The 15,495-nt window shown below is 42.0% G+C and overlaps 1 protein-coding gene across 2 annotated transcripts in view; it reads left to right on the top strand.

Annotated features, from left to right (window-relative positions):
- BTAF1 (B-TFIID TATA-box binding protein associated factor 1) overlaps positions 1 to 15,495 on the top strand; it is an 852,875-nt gene that overhangs the window by 452,058 nt on the left and 385,322 nt on the right. For both annotated transcript variants that reach the window (XM_085606166.1, XM_085606165.1), the window contains exon 16: positions 4,551 to 4,697. In XM_085606166.1, the coding sequence (XP_085462292.1) occupies positions 4,551 to 4,697 (147 nt within the window). The remainder of the gene's footprint in view (positions 1 to 4,550; positions 4,698 to 15,495) is intronic.

Here is a 15,495-nt window from a genome sequence, read left to right as displayed (position 1 = left end):
TGGTTTGTGGGGAGCTAGGGTCGAAAAGACCAAAAATGGGTTTGAGGATTCTCAAGAGCCCAAAACAGGTACCCTCTACCCATTTGGTTTGAGCCTCCTTAAAGGCTCATAAATTAGTGGGACAATTTGTATTACGAAAAACAAATTACAATAGTTTCAAACAATTTATTTACCTTTCAAATTGTCACGTAGTACACAGTAGCACGTAACACAGCCTATACACGCAAAAACAAAATACAAGAACATAGAAGGGGGATGGGAGCACACTACCTCCCCTCCCAGCACAGTTCGCCCCTTAGCATTGTGGTAAATGCAGTTCAGTGATTTCTTACTTGAATTTTAGGTAAAGTGGTTCATCTAAGTTGGTGCATGTTAGTGCTGTAAATCTCTAGACACGTGTTTCTGGATATTATCCGTCATCAGTAGAGCTAAAAAATGAAAATTTCTTCTGGGGTTGCTGGAAAGGTTGCCACAGTCTCTCAGGTCTCAGTACCTCTCTCTGGCGCGCAGCTGCATCTCCAAAAGCTCGTCAGCTCAGTGGCTCAAGGGAGCCTTTTGAAATAGTAGGGGATGGGAGCACACTGCCTCACCTTCCAGCACAGTTCGCACCTTGGCATTGTGGTAAATGCAGTTCAGTGATTTCTTTCTTGAATTTTAGCTGTAGTGGTTTACTAACCTGCACCAACTTTGGTGGAACACTTCAGTAAAATCTAAAATAAGCATGTACTAAGAACTGCATTTACCATAATGCTAAGGGGTGAAATGTGCTGGGAGGTGAAGCAGTGTGCTCCCACGCTTTCCTGTTTTGAAGAAGGCTCCCTTGAGCCATTTAGCTGACGAGCTTGTGGAGACACCTGTGCGCCTGTGAGAGGAACTGAGACCTGTAAGGATTGTGGCAGTCTTCTCAGCAACACCATATAAAATTTGTTTATCTCTGACGACGGATGAAATGCAGAAACACGTGTCTAGAGATGTACAGTACTAACCTGCACCAACTTTGGTGGAACACGTATTAAAATCTAAAGTAAGCATATACTAAGAACTGCATTTACCAGAATGCTAAGGGGCGGACTGTGCTGGGAGGTGAAGCAGTGTGCTCCCACCCCTTCCTGTTTTGAAAAGGCTCCCTTGAGCCATTGAGCTGACGAGCTTGTGGAGATGCGCCTGTGAGAGGTACTGAGACCTGTAAGGATTGTGGCAGCCTTCTCGGCAACCCCATATAAAATTTGTTTGTGTTGGGTCTCGCGCCTAGTGTTGCAGTGCATAGCACTGCTTGCTCAGCGAGAGACCTCTTGTAGGGGGTTTCAAAACTGACCTAGGAATCGCACATGCTCATGCGTGTGCTTTTCCTTTTGGCTCACGCTAGTAGCCTTTGTGTGCGTCTTTATAAAAGACAGCACGCAATTGGCCAAAGGCGGGCGCATTGCGCGCCCATGGCCTATTGGTGTCTATTACGCGCACCGCTGCCATGTGGTTTCAATTATCGTGCCCAGACACGGGCGAGATCATTGAAACCACATGGCTCGCTGTGGCGCGCGCACCACTTGCGGGCTCACCGCCTGCTCCCTCTCTCGCATTTAACTTGCGGTGCCGCGCTTGTATTTTTTAACAATGTCCGATTCCCAACGCCTCAATTGCAACTTCTACGAGTTAAACTGGTGGCTCATTATATCAACGTAAAAGACTGGAAAATAGTACAAACACACGAGGGCGTTCATTACACTCACCACACAGCTGCTCGTCATGCCGTGCATTCATGTAATCGGGCACCCACTACTAATTACAATATAGAGACAGAGTTTAATTCTATTAGACCAACATATAATGTACAGCGCGAGAAGAATGCAGCATCTGTCCCTGCATGGGTAACTTCAGATGTAAATATCCAATATTAGGGTGCAGACAGTATTAAGTGCCGGTCATTCAGCCATATGTAAGCACTCTCCAGTTTCTGCAGATGAGGGAAATACAGCACAGGAAAGTGAAATCATTTATTTAAGAGATTTATGTAGCGCTGCAAGTCTACTCAAGTGTACCTCATAGCGCTTTACAGTAAGAAATACAAGTCCAGTTAATGTCGGGCAGTAGGAGTTCAACTGAATGTGAATCACGTTTCATATCTGGTGTTCCTCGCTCACTCGCGCCAAGTCTGTATTTTATTCGAAGAACAGTCTTAAAAGATCAGTCTTGCGGCGTTACAGGAATCTTCTTTCAATGCTAGATTCAACATATTCCTAAAGGTGTGTGTCTAGTGTCACACAATTTGGTCACATGTGGTGGCGGGATTCAACTTCTGGTGTCTTCCTGTTCTAGCACTGAACCTGTCAGCCACTTGAAAGCGTCTTCTCCTATTGTCACATACAATGCCCTTTATTTAGCTGATCCCAAATGGATATAACAAGCTTGCAACATACAGAAATCATTTTTGGCCTGCCATTTTTTTAAGGGAAAACACCCTCTGCTTGCAGTAAAATGACTGAAGTCGGTCACAGTCAGGAGCCGCAGCACGCAGAGTACATGGCCAACGAGAAAAATAAAATATGATGCGCTGTCAAGCAGGCTTTGATCTTTCTGCAGTTCTCAAGCATATATTTACTATTCTAGGAATGTTTTCGAACAAGCGCAAGCACTTCCATTATTTCCTACCACAGTAACTTAATTTTTAACCCAAACGGTTTCTAAGCATTGTAAAGAGCAGCTTTTACAATTTTTCTCGTAGCCCATTTACATTGTTAAAAAGACGGAAGGCTGATTTGGCATTGTCGGCATGCAACCTCGTGACCTGCCAATCCAGGAAGGCAGTGGCGAGCGTTAACCCACGGTGCCAGCCTGCAGGGTGACAGTACAAGGACGCACACATCAGACATATGTTTCAGTATTCAGGTAACACTGTGAGGGGTAGGTACTCCATTAACAAGCATTTGCAATGCAATAGATCTCGCATTTACGCTGGTTTAAGCTATTGGCATTGGAAATAACAATGCCGTTTATTTACGTTTTAAAAACCAAAATATAAAATAAAAGGCATTGTCATTTACAATGCCAATAGATCAAACTTGTGTAAATGCGAGACCTATTGCATTGCAAATGCTTGTTCTCTCTAGTGATGAAGGATGAAATCCAGAAACACGTGTCTAGAGATGTACAGCACTAACCTGCACCAACTTTGGTGGAACACTCCAGTAAAATCTAAAGTAAGCATATACTTAGAACTGCATTTACCATAATGCTAAGGGGCGAACTGTGCTGGGAGGTGAAGCAGTGTGCTCCCACCTCTTCCTGTTTTAAAATACAAGAACATGCAGAATATTACTATTGAGCAGCTATAACGATCTCAATAATTAAAAAAACAAAGCTTCATTTATCTTTAGTGCACTCTATTGATAATGTTTTGGTCTCTTAAATCATTTCCCATGGACCATCAACGGGTTTAGAGTGCTCGCTCAAATTAGTAACATCTCATTGAAATCTGCCCAAATAATTTACAAGTCATAGTTTACGCCAATCTCTACATCTGCTTGTACAGGAGGAATACAAATTTCAATGTCAAAGTGATTGGAGCGGCCATGTGCAAGCCTACGCTACAGAGTATTCATAATACATGTTCTCTAGAGTAAGTAACTCTCATTCCGTACAGGAGATTTCAATCAATTCAAGGGTTGAACCACACTACTCACTTGATGAGGGTCTCATGCACAGCCACTATATGCATTCAAGATCCAACAATATATTCTGCCTGAACCTAAATTGTGTTTGTTGTATGTAAATGTCTTGCATAGGCTATGTTAGATGCTTCTTTGTAGTCATTGATGGAATTTAAAATGTAAATAAATGTGCTTTTTTATTTTAGTGTTTAAAAAAAATTCGATCCCACTATGCATTTTATTTTTTACCTTGTGGTTTGAGGTTTATTGAGTAATTGTTTTCAAAATTGTGACAGTTTGGCTAAAATATTATAGTAATACATCAAGTGATGCTCAGGAGTGATTGTGTGTTTATATATTCCTTATGCTTCAAGGCATGAAAGTTGTAAGGGATACAACACATTTGGGATTCTTCTAATATCTTCTTAAAATAATGGCTGCTTTGAGAGTCATGTCTGTACTCTAAGGATACAATGTGCGAGTAGCGAAACAAACATTTTTCGTGATAAAGGCGGAATTAATCTTTCCACCCAATTGAAGTATATGAAATTAATTAAATTTTGTGTTGCAGTAAAAAAACGTTTTTCCCAGGGAAAAACTGCCAGCCCCTGTAATATCGAAATACAACAGTCAACAGTTTATTGATGACTTAACTTTTACAAAGTGTGAGGTGTTAATTGCTTAATTTTACAGTATATGGTTGAATCCTTTCGAGCGCAAAGCTTATACTCATAAGTTAATTATGCATTAAATGATGGACTATGTGGCGAATTCATGTCTATGCAGAAAGTACCTGCTTGTTTGCCGCTCCCCTCCCCTTCTGGCCTTAATTATTTGTATAGTAAATTGTTTATTGCTTGCATCCTACATGAGCACCATTAGAGTTTGTCATTTGTACTTTTGCAGGTGTGGAAAGAATTGGCAAAGACTTCAGTACAATATGTAGTTGCAGCTGCATGCCCATGGATGGGAGCTTGGCTCTGCTTAATGATGCAGCCTTCCCACTTACCTATTGATTTGAACATGTTGCTGGAAGTGAAGGCCAGAACAAAGGTAAAAAGTTGGTTATTTAACGTGTTTTTTTCTTCAAATATGTCTTATGGATCTCTGGCACTATGAACAGATTCCTGAAAAAGTATTCTCTGTACCACCCTCCACCATCCCACACCATAAATGCACCCCTTCCTTTCTCCCCAGCCTAAAGAATATAAAAACTATCCTCCAGTATAATTATATAGTATAGTTCTTCTTGTATCGTGTATATAAGGCTACCTTGGTCTAAAAGTCTGTTCTCTTTTTTGGTGACACTCGTGAGCTCTGGAAAATGGAACCTGCTTCCGAATAAAATATGGTGGCTGCGTGCTATATTTCATTATTATTAAATTAATTTCTAAAGCGCTCGATTGCCTGAAAAGTGTCCTGGAGCCGAGACTTAAGGGTACTGCATCCTTTCTTGCCAACATTTACAAAGTGAGCAGCCAGATTTTAAGCGACTTCCTAAACTGACAGAGTTCAACTGAGATATTGACAGGCAGTTCCATGGATTTGCAGTTAGTACTGAGAACCCTCTGCCCGATTGCTGCAGACAGCCAGGACAGCGTCTCATGAACTTGTTCCGTAAGTAGACAGGCCTGATCATATGAAAGGCTCTGTAAACAATACAGCAAGATTTTAAAAGAATCCTCTTTGCACCCAGTACTGTTGCAGTTTCTTTAGCGCAAAGAAGGCAGATGAAATTCGAGAGAGTAACCTGGCCAGACATGATACAGCGCTCTATACAAGAGCAAGACACTTAATAAAATCTGAAGCTCTCAGGAACAAAAAAATTACCATAGTCTAACCGATTGAGCATAGCAGCTTGATCAAAGGTCTGTGTTCAACTGGAAAGAGAAGTAGAAGTTTGTAGAGAATTTCAAGTCATGAAAAACGGGTAGATGCCAGCCTATTAATGTGAGTATCTAAGCAAAGACCTCTATAACATAAAAAACCAAGGTTTTGCAACATGAATCCCTTTCTAGATTCACATGCTGTGCGCTAGTCGTTGGGTCCGGAGTTGTTTTGCAAGATATAAAGTTTGTGGGCATCTTCTACCACCATTTGGTAAGTCCATCTCGTATATGACGTCAGATGGTACCACAAAAGTTCCTGGTGAGTTCTATGCAGTAGCCGTGTTTTATAATGTCTAAGATTCAATTGTCTGAGGTGAATGACCTCCTTTTTTTTGGCGGAATCCTCCTATCCCCCTCCTATTTCCCTTCCTCCTATCCCCTCCCACCCCTCCTCGGGGTTGTTGTTTGTCTGAGCCACCTGGTAGTGCCTCCCCTCGTGGGTTGTACCCTTTGTTTGGGCTTTCTGCGAAAGGGCTTCCTTTCCGGGTTTCACCACTTCTGCCGAGCAGGTTGCTGTGCGACCTGTTGGTTGAAGCCCTGCTGCTGGTGGTGCTGTTCTGGGTTGGTGAGAAACCTGCTCTGCCTCCTGGTCTTCTGTTGGAGGCAGTTCCCCTCCTGAAGGAGACACTGAACTGTAAGGCCCCATGGCCTTAACAGTTTTGTTGCACTTCTTGATTTGCTTGAGAGCTTTGTCCATGGCAGTCCTGAAGAGAGCCTCCCCTGCGAATGTCCTGTTTATAACCGAAGACTGATCCTCTACCTTGAATCCAGAGAAGTTGACCCATTCATGCCTCTACAGTGTGGTGCCCGTGCACATCTGTGTGAATGTAATGTCTGCTGCTTCCAGTGCAGACTTGAGGCAGAAGCTAGCAAAGTTCTTGCATTGGACAGGTTGTCTGGGGGAAGAGGGCCTCGAAGGGTAGCTGTCTACTAGTCTGCTTCTCTACTCCATGGTACTCTTCCTCATCGAATAAGTCCTGTTTCTTGTGCGGTTTCTGTGTAGTCTGCGCCTCGATGTCTGGCACATCTTCTCTCGTATCCCCTAACTCCAAGAGTTTCGGTGGGATACAAAAGATCTTGAAGAAGTCGAACTCCTTCTTCCACCCGGAGCCAGCCATACTCAATCTAGTGGCATGGCTCCAGAAAACCTAATTTGGGCACCTTCAACTGCGTACAACCCCCGCCCCAGCCCGCTCCCCCCAGTCAATGGAAACCCTGCAGGTGGCAAAAAAACTGGGCACTAGAAAGTGCTACACAGCCAAGTGGCCTAAATACATTCACTAGTGCTGAGACCAAGAGACAAGGACAGAACACTTAACGGTGCTAACATACCAAACCTGCCTGCAGCCTAACCTAATCAGTAAAGGTCCACCTGCCCGCCATAGTCACTTACGCCAGGGTAACAACAGGAAAGTCTTTTCACACTACCAGTAATGCAAAGGTTCCTGGAAGGATCAAAGAGTGGCGCCACCAAGAGGTGCACCAGAACCCATGTGGAACCTGAGCCCAGTGCTCACGTAACTCATGGCAGAAATATTTTAACTGATGCATAAGATGAAATTGAAGTTCCTAACCCTGAAGGTAACGTTCCTAATAGCCATCACGTCACTCTGTAGGGTCATGAAGCTGCAAGCACTGACCATCCTAGAACCTTGCAATCAAAAAGGGGGGGACTGAGGGCATTTCAGAGGTCCAGCATATGTGCCCTAATGAGAATACAAAACAAACAGGTATGCAGTTCCTAGAAACTGCATATCTGTTTATTTTGAATCCTAGAACCTTACCTTAAAATCCACAGGGACAATGTTGTACTGAGGACGAACATACAGTTCCTACCAAAGGTGGTATTACCTTTCCATGTCACTCAGCCAACCACATGCCATAGGCCACAAACCGGAATAAGGGCGCAACCCTAGCGTTCTGGCAAATGTACCTCTTAACTACATCTGCTTGACTGCAACCTGGGCATCCCCACACACCTTCAATTAACAGTATGTGGACATTCATTTGATCAAGAAAACACATGTAGGACAAAAATTACTACAACACCTGTTTGCCAGTTCGCCCACATTGCAAACCATTTTCCCCAGAGAACCAAACACTACTGTGTAATCAGATGCACTGCATGTGAATCCAGGAAAGGATTCATGCGGCAAAGCAAATTGGTTACTTACCAGTAGGAGTAGTTTTGCAGCCTGAAAGGTTTTCTGGATGCACATGGGATCCTCCCACCTCCCCAGAACCTGGGGAAAAAAGCTAACAGGAGAGGGGAACAGCATTTCAAGGTAAGGATATTAAATGAAAAGGAGATAGCAAAAAGAATCTATAGATGGTGGCGATTCTCAGTAACTTCCAGAGCGCAATTTCAGATAGCCTCAGAATAAGTATGTCATAGGAGACCGTATCAAATGCAGCTGATAGATTTATACTACCAGGGCTACAAAGTTTCCTCCTAGCCACATGCCATCCTTGGGTCATCCAGGACAGAGACCAAGGCCGAAACCTGACTGGACTGGATCCAGCAACTCATTACTTTCAGAAGTGGCGTAACGCAATGTTTTCACGGAGCACCACCCCTGAAGACAGACTATGCAGATGGGGAGTAGAACTTATGATAGAATACCAGCCAAGGAATGCCACTTTTTAGGTAGCGTCACATCAGGGGAACCTGACAAACTAGATTGAAATAGTATTTAGAGACACTTACTACCCCAGATGAGGCGTTGTAGCACACTACTCCAGTACCCAAGATTTGAGGTTAGTAGATTTTTTTTTTTTTTTCTTCCTCGCAATAGTTGTTGGGTTTGTGCTCTTGATTTTCTTGTGTTTAGTAGAGTTTAAAGTGGGGATAGAATGATGGGAATGTATTTGAAAGCGGGAGTAGTAAGTTCTTTTTGTTAATTGGGGTAGTGTGTGCCTGTTAGTTGGGTGACTGCTAAAAAAAAAAGTGGAAAAGTTGAGGATGTTTGGGGGTTCATAGTAGTTAGAAAGGTTTTGGATAAATTGGAGAGAGGAGGGTTTGGAGGAAGATGAGGGTTTTTTAAAAATATAAAAATGTAATTCACAAAAACTCAAGTCAGACATCTGACCAAAGTCTCTAGAAGAAACTGCCCTGCTCCCAATTCCTTCTTTATTGACTAACAAAGATTTATCATCTCTTAAACATATCAAGCTAAGATTGTTCCACCCCATTCACAGACTGACAGGCCTGATATCAGATTAGTGATTTTATTCTCGTAATAGACACTCAAGACTTTGAACTGGAAGAGAAGACTTTCTGCACACATGTACCTGCACAAGTCTACTGAAAGATCGACTTTCAATGCTTCACCCTCTTTTCAATCAAAGAGGCATTAGAACTTGTGGACAGGTGGTGCTAGTCTGCTTTGACCCAACTGCCACGCAATTAAACTGTCACTTCACAAGATTTTGCAACATAATAGAAAGGAGACTGGCTTAACTGCCCCCTTGCAATGGGAAAACAAGGGAACAGCCTGATGAAGCTGATTCAATAGATTAAATTAAATATCTGATTAACTGTTTCAATACCCATTCGCCTATAATGGGTTTGTCCAGACCACTACAGGCCCTTGAGAGCGTTGTACCAGCAACTAGCACTCACTACGCATATTTAAATCCATGCTTTTAAAAGTCTTAACTTATATAGTGAAATTGCACTAATTATGTATACAATTGATGCACTGTCCCTTTATTCAGAAGATCCTCTCAGCCTTTACCGGTCCACAGGACACATTAACAAAATACATTAATATGGCGGTCTGTCTGAATAGTGACCATCACAACCCTTCCTTCATGCTGCCTAAGAACTCAACTTTTTATTATAAGCACGGCACAAAGAACATTACTTGGTACTGCATTATGATATTTTAATGGAAACTGTTAGTTTTTCTTTTTTTTGTAGTCTCTAAGCATTTTTAGGTTGAGCCTGGGCAGCACATGCGCAGCTGCGAGGCATACAGTAGTGGAGTATTTCTTTGAAGCTCCACCCATATTTTTAATTGGCTTGTCATTGTCCTTTGTAAACGCTGGCTTCTGAGTTGTTAGTTGGCTTGTTAGTCCTTCCTTGGTACCGTCTTGTCTGTATTTGTTACCTCCCATAACGACTTGACCTTTTACTTCGGTTCTTACATGTTAAGTGCTATTTTAGTCTTGTAAGCACTATTTTCTTAAGTTTCTCTTACTGCAGTTATGACGTGCTTTGCTTACATTCAGCGCCTCATGCGAGCTTTCTCTTTTCAAGCTGCCTGGACAATGGCGTCTACTTCTTTCCAATGCCATTGGTCTTGCATTTAAATGCGAGACCTATTGTATTGCTAATATTTTTTCTACTTTGGATCTAAATTTCTTTCCAGAGTTTTCTTTATTGGTCATACATAAGCGATGCGTTATTCTGCCGCAGTCATCGTAACACCTGACAATGTCGAGTTTTCGGCCATGCCCACCATGAACTATGTTGTCTTGTAGCTTTGAATGGCAAGTGTTATACTACACCTAACGATACTCATGTTGCGGATTACAGAAATTAAAATTATGGGTCGGCAGTTGCAGGTTACACGTCAATCTTTTCAGAAGACCGATCAATCTGGTGAATTTACTAGTTGGGAATTACTGTCTTACACAGACCTCTCCAGCAGGCGCGTTAACCCTCTGAACTATTTAACAAAGACCGGAAGCTCACTTTTCAGCATTTTATAAAAAAGGATTACATCGGGCTCATTGACCAGTTTTGCTATCATACCAGTAAAAGTACGGCAGCTCCCTAATCTGTTATCAGTAATTATCTCCCCTTTTCTTTGCTTCACAAACCAAACCTGGCCGAAGCCATAAAAAGTGCTGAGCAAACCTGGCCGTAGGCCTGGACAGCAGATACCAAATTCACGTAAAACCTCTGTCACCGCCCCCGCCAGGGTCGTTTGCTGCCATGATCGATGAGGTTTTTTTTTTTTTGTGGTTTTTATCACTAAAGGGACAGGACTATTTTTTTGGGCGACAATTTACCTGTTCCATCTGCTGGCACCCTTATCTTAATGATGATGCTTTCATTATACGTCATAAATTGAATTACCTCACAGCCAATTAAATGCAATATTTCATTATTCTACCCGATTGTACAAATTTGATCGACCTCTGACAGATGAAAGGTTGAGTCACGGATTAAAACCTATGGACCGTAAATTGCCCATAGGTTTACACTGGAGGTGCATTAAGCCACCTCAGGTGATGGCATTGCTCTATAATTTACCAAAGTTAAACTCATTTTAGATATTATTTTTTGGATGCTCTAGTCAAGTTACTCTATAAGATAGCATGACTCCATGTGGCCTCTTATTTCGCCCCAACAACTGTCCTTAACAAGCATTTGCAATGCAAAAGATCTTGCAATTGCCAGATTTTGAACTGTCATTTACAATACCAATAGGTCAAAGTTTCTAAAATGCGAGACCTATTGCATTACCAATAGGTCAAAGTTTCTAAAATGCGAGACCTATTGCATTGCAAATGCTTGTTATCTGAAGTTTAAACTCTTATTGGCTCATAATTCACTTTTCTCCATTTTATTTTTTAAACGACCTGCCAAATTCATGTTTAAGAATGTGTATAACGTCATGTATTTGCAACATTATTTATTAATCATGCAAAGAAACTTACTCATTCACATGGTTACTCTCCTCTAAATGTGTGCTTGTTTTTGTGCAATTTTTTTCTATGCCGCTGTGACCCCTTCAGTGTCCACTTCCACCCTTTGGGGCCTAGAACTGGACAATATTCCTGTTCCTCTCAGGAATTTTTTTGATGCCAGGAGAATACCTGAGAATTTGTGAATTACAAGATGGTGACAAAAAAAAGTCCTAGTTTATAAAAAAAAAATGGAAGTGCGATTGACCAAACTCCTAAATCTCGTCGTCGTGACTGCCGGGTTTTTACTCTAAGTTTTAGCTCTTCAAGCCTGCCCAATACGTTTTTCACACACAAAGCTTAAACTACAGAACATATTTAAACCATATCACCAAAGCATGCTCTGTGAGTGACGTTCACCTACACTGCCAAGTTAGTTATAAATCTTGTACAGAAACTTTTGCTGTAGCCTAGAGTAAATTTCCTATGGGACCTAGAATGGAAATGCATTTTATTTGACCTATACTTAACCGTTTTTCTTCTTGGATGGATCTGCATGGAGCATGGCTTGCCAAAACATAGCAAGTAATGCTAGATGAACGGCAAATTTCGTGTAGATTCTTCAAATGCCGCAAAGCTGTAAGCATGCAAAAATTGAATTTTCTAGAACTGTGGGTAAACCACAAAAGTAGAGTCACTGTTGATTAGACTGGATGTTTGTATGCACTATGGCAGTGAAAATAAATGTGGCTCAATAACTTAGGATATTTAGAGCAATTATACTAATGACATCTTTACATCTGTTACTGCAGTGCAAAGGTCAAAGTCCAGGTTATTACCATGGAGTGGAATTGGCATGAGAACCTTTTACTGCATGTTAAAATTACTTTAAATATGGAAACAATTCTCTCATGTCTTGAGGCCTTGTCCATGTTATCTTACTTAGTGCACCATTTAATCCCTTGCAGTTTGATTTTTGGTGCATACCCTTTTTAGACAAATCTACATAAAACACCATAGCTTAAACCGTTCCTGCAATTGTGCAGTCTGTGATGTGACAATCTGACTTCTAGCCGGAGATTCCTTACAGTGTCGGACTGGATCCATAGCTTTATTGTGAGCAGTACCCCTGTGCTCTGGTAGATAACATTGTTTGGCTCCGTGTGACATTGTCTGCACCAGAAGTGACATGCACGGTGCCTATATCGGCTGCACCCCAGCAAGTTATGTTAAGATTTGTACAGCGCACTTCTGCTCTTGGGTATCTTGGCGCTAGCAACAGCTTGTGCACAACTGAGAGATGTAACCACATTTAACTATTAAAATGCTAAGTTTTTAGGAACTTTCTAAAAGCAAGCACAGAAGGGGCACCCTGATGTTGGAGAGCAGAAGATTACAGTATGTGGTAGCTCCTGTAACTAAACTACTTCCTCCCCAATTCACTCTTGAATCTAGAGGACACAACTTTCTTTGCTCCAGTGGATCGTAGATTCCTTTTGGGTTCTTAGCATTTGGATGCTTGTTTCAGGTACTCAGGACCATTGTCATGCAGGGCTTTGTAGGTTAAACAGAGCACTTTGGATGTAATGCTTTCTCGGACTGTCAGCTAGTGAAGCTCCTTTATTGTCTGCAAGACTGATTTAAATTTGGGAATACCCAAAAGAAACCTGGCTGCCGCATTTTGCAAAATGTTTAGTTTATTAAGGTATTCTTGTAAATTAAAGTACAGCCCGTGGCAGTTGTCCATTTTTTATAAGAACTGAAGTTGTGATTACTGTTTCTTCAGCCTCGGGTGGAATGAATGGAAGGATTTTCTTAATTATCCTCAGGGTGTTAAATGAGGTGGAGCCTACGTGGTTAATTTGACAGCAGAAGTTTAGCTTGTTATCAATTACAACACCTAGGTTTTTACCCTTTGTCACTGGATTTGGGAGTGGTCACATTTCCAGGGGCCAACTGGAGGCGCTCCACAATTGTGGATTGTTTCCAAAAAGATGTACCTCGGTATTGCCAAAGTTTTAAGTTCACACAATGATTGCCCATCCCACCCAACAATAGTTTGCATGCAGTCGTGAAGTTGGGAACCTATAATGTTAACGTTATTAGGAGCTGACAGCACAATTTGCGTGTCATCTCTATTGGAAGTCGGGGGTAATACAAAGGACTGTATCAGTGAGGCTAGCTCTATTGCATATAGGTTGAATAATGTGGGGCCTAATTGAGGACCCTTGTGAGACCCCACAGGGAAGAGAAAACGTTTTAGAAGTATTTGTCAAACATCACCATGTGTTCTCTTCCTTCCAAAAACTAGCTCTGTAGTGCATGAGACTTTTTTTATGCCTAATGCCTCGAGGCAGTGGATCAAGGCAGTGTGGTCAACGTATCAAAGGACATCAACAAATCAAGGCGAATAAGGGCCGCAATTCCTCCTTTATCTAGGGCTGCCCTTATTTCTTCGATGACCTTGATCAGTGCAGTCTTGGTGCTGTGTCCAGGTCTAAACTCAACCCATGAGGGGTCTAGAAGATGGTTTTCCTGCAAAAAGTGGGCCAATTATAGGTTCATTATTTTCTCTAAAATATTTTGCAGAAAGTGGTAATCTAGAGAGGGCTATAATTGACAGGATCCTCTGTCAAGATTCTGCTAATTTGGGAGAGGAAAAATTGAGGCCTTTTACATGTTGATGGAGAAAGTGCGGTCCCCAACATGCAGTGGAAGATGCTAGTTAAGATTAAAGCTATGGGCTCTGGGATCAACTTTACCTCTGAAGGCGGGAATGGGTCATAAGGAGACCCTGATTTGGTGGAGTGGATTAGCCCAATCACCTGTTCCAGAGTAACTGGAGAGAATTCAGTGAACAGGGATTGATTGATGTTCTCCAGGGTGTTGTAAGTGTTGATTGGGGTAGAATTAGTATGTTGGAATCATCCATGGCGGCACAGTTATTGATGGCCGCAAATGTTTGGTAAATTTGGTTAATCTGATCACAAAAATAGTGGGCAATTGAGTCACAGAAGTTTTGACTACTGCTTGCTCCCTTGTTATCAGGAAGTTTAGAAAGTTTGGTAATCACCTGAAATAATTCCCTGGAGAAGTTTTTTGAATATTCAGTCTGTGTATAAAAAGCCATTTTTCTTATGTAAGTAGTCTTTTATTTTTAGAGTTTTTCATCTCCTGTGCATCAAAGTGAGATCTCCATTTACCCACCAGCCTTCTACAGTTTTGTTATTCAAGTCGGATTGCCTCTGTAAACCATGGTGCGGATAGTTTCTTTCTGCCCGATTTAGATGATTTAAGGGTAACTAGTTTGGAGATTGCAGAATTTAATCTATCAACTTTTCCCATAGTGGCTAATTCAGGATTCTAAGATTGAGCGGGCAGAGTTTTCAAGCTGTTGTGTGATTTGTTTACTCTCCGGCTTATTCCAAGTACGATAGCTGGTAGATCCACCTTGTACATTCTTAAATTGGATTATATTGGGAGTGTTAAGTTATAAAATGATAGCACGGTGGTCAGACCAGGTTAGTGGCAGAATGTCTCTCACTGTGATAGGGCTATTTGAGAAGATCCCATCTAATGTGTGACAAGCCAAGTGAGTAGCTTTATGTAGTAGTTGCGGAAGGCCGAATGCTTCCATGGTTTCTAGTATGGCCATAGTGTCTTTATGGTCAGGGACATCAAGATGGAAATTTAAATCATCTAAGACAGTATGATTAGCGCAGACCCCGTCTTCTAATTGTGAGCCAAAGGATATTAAAAAGGAGCTTACCAATCCCTGATCACGAATAACCATAGATACCCTGCGGACATCATGGGCAATAGACGTGGGCCCAAACGATGACGACGATTGGACAGAAGCACTAGAATCACCCAAAGGGGCTGTGATCTCCATCCGTTTAAGACTCATACAATTTAAATATCTCCATAGAGTGTACTACACTTGGTACAGACTGTTCAGAAAGGGGTTGATTATATTCCCACTGTGCCTACGTTGCCACCAGGACACAGGTACATTCCTATATATGATATGGACATGCGTAGCTCTAGATCGCTTCTGGGTTGGTGTAATAAACTGCTGTGCAGAAGTGTTAGCATGGGACTTCCCCCCCGATCCCCAAAACTCACACTATTGCATTAAACTGAGGGAATAGGGGGGGGGGGACTAGAAATAAGCCACACTTACTCTTCCTGGGCCTAACACTAGCCAAACGTGACTTTGCAAGAATATGGAAAGTGGATATCCCAACCTGCATAAGTGCTTGGAAGAAGGGCATGGACTTCAATGTGAGTCTAGAACTCCCAATTTTCATGGCACTTGGCTGCCC

Source organism: Triturus cristatus, chromosome 1_2 (assembly GCF_964204655.1).
Source record: "Triturus cristatus chromosome 1_2, aTriCri1.1, whole genome shotgun sequence".
In the NCBI taxonomy this organism is placed as follows: domain Eukaryota; kingdom Metazoa; phylum Chordata; class Amphibia; order Caudata; family Salamandridae; genus Triturus; species Triturus cristatus.
Note: the sequence above shows the minus strand (reverse complement) of the source record. Positions and strands in the feature narration are given on the sequence as shown.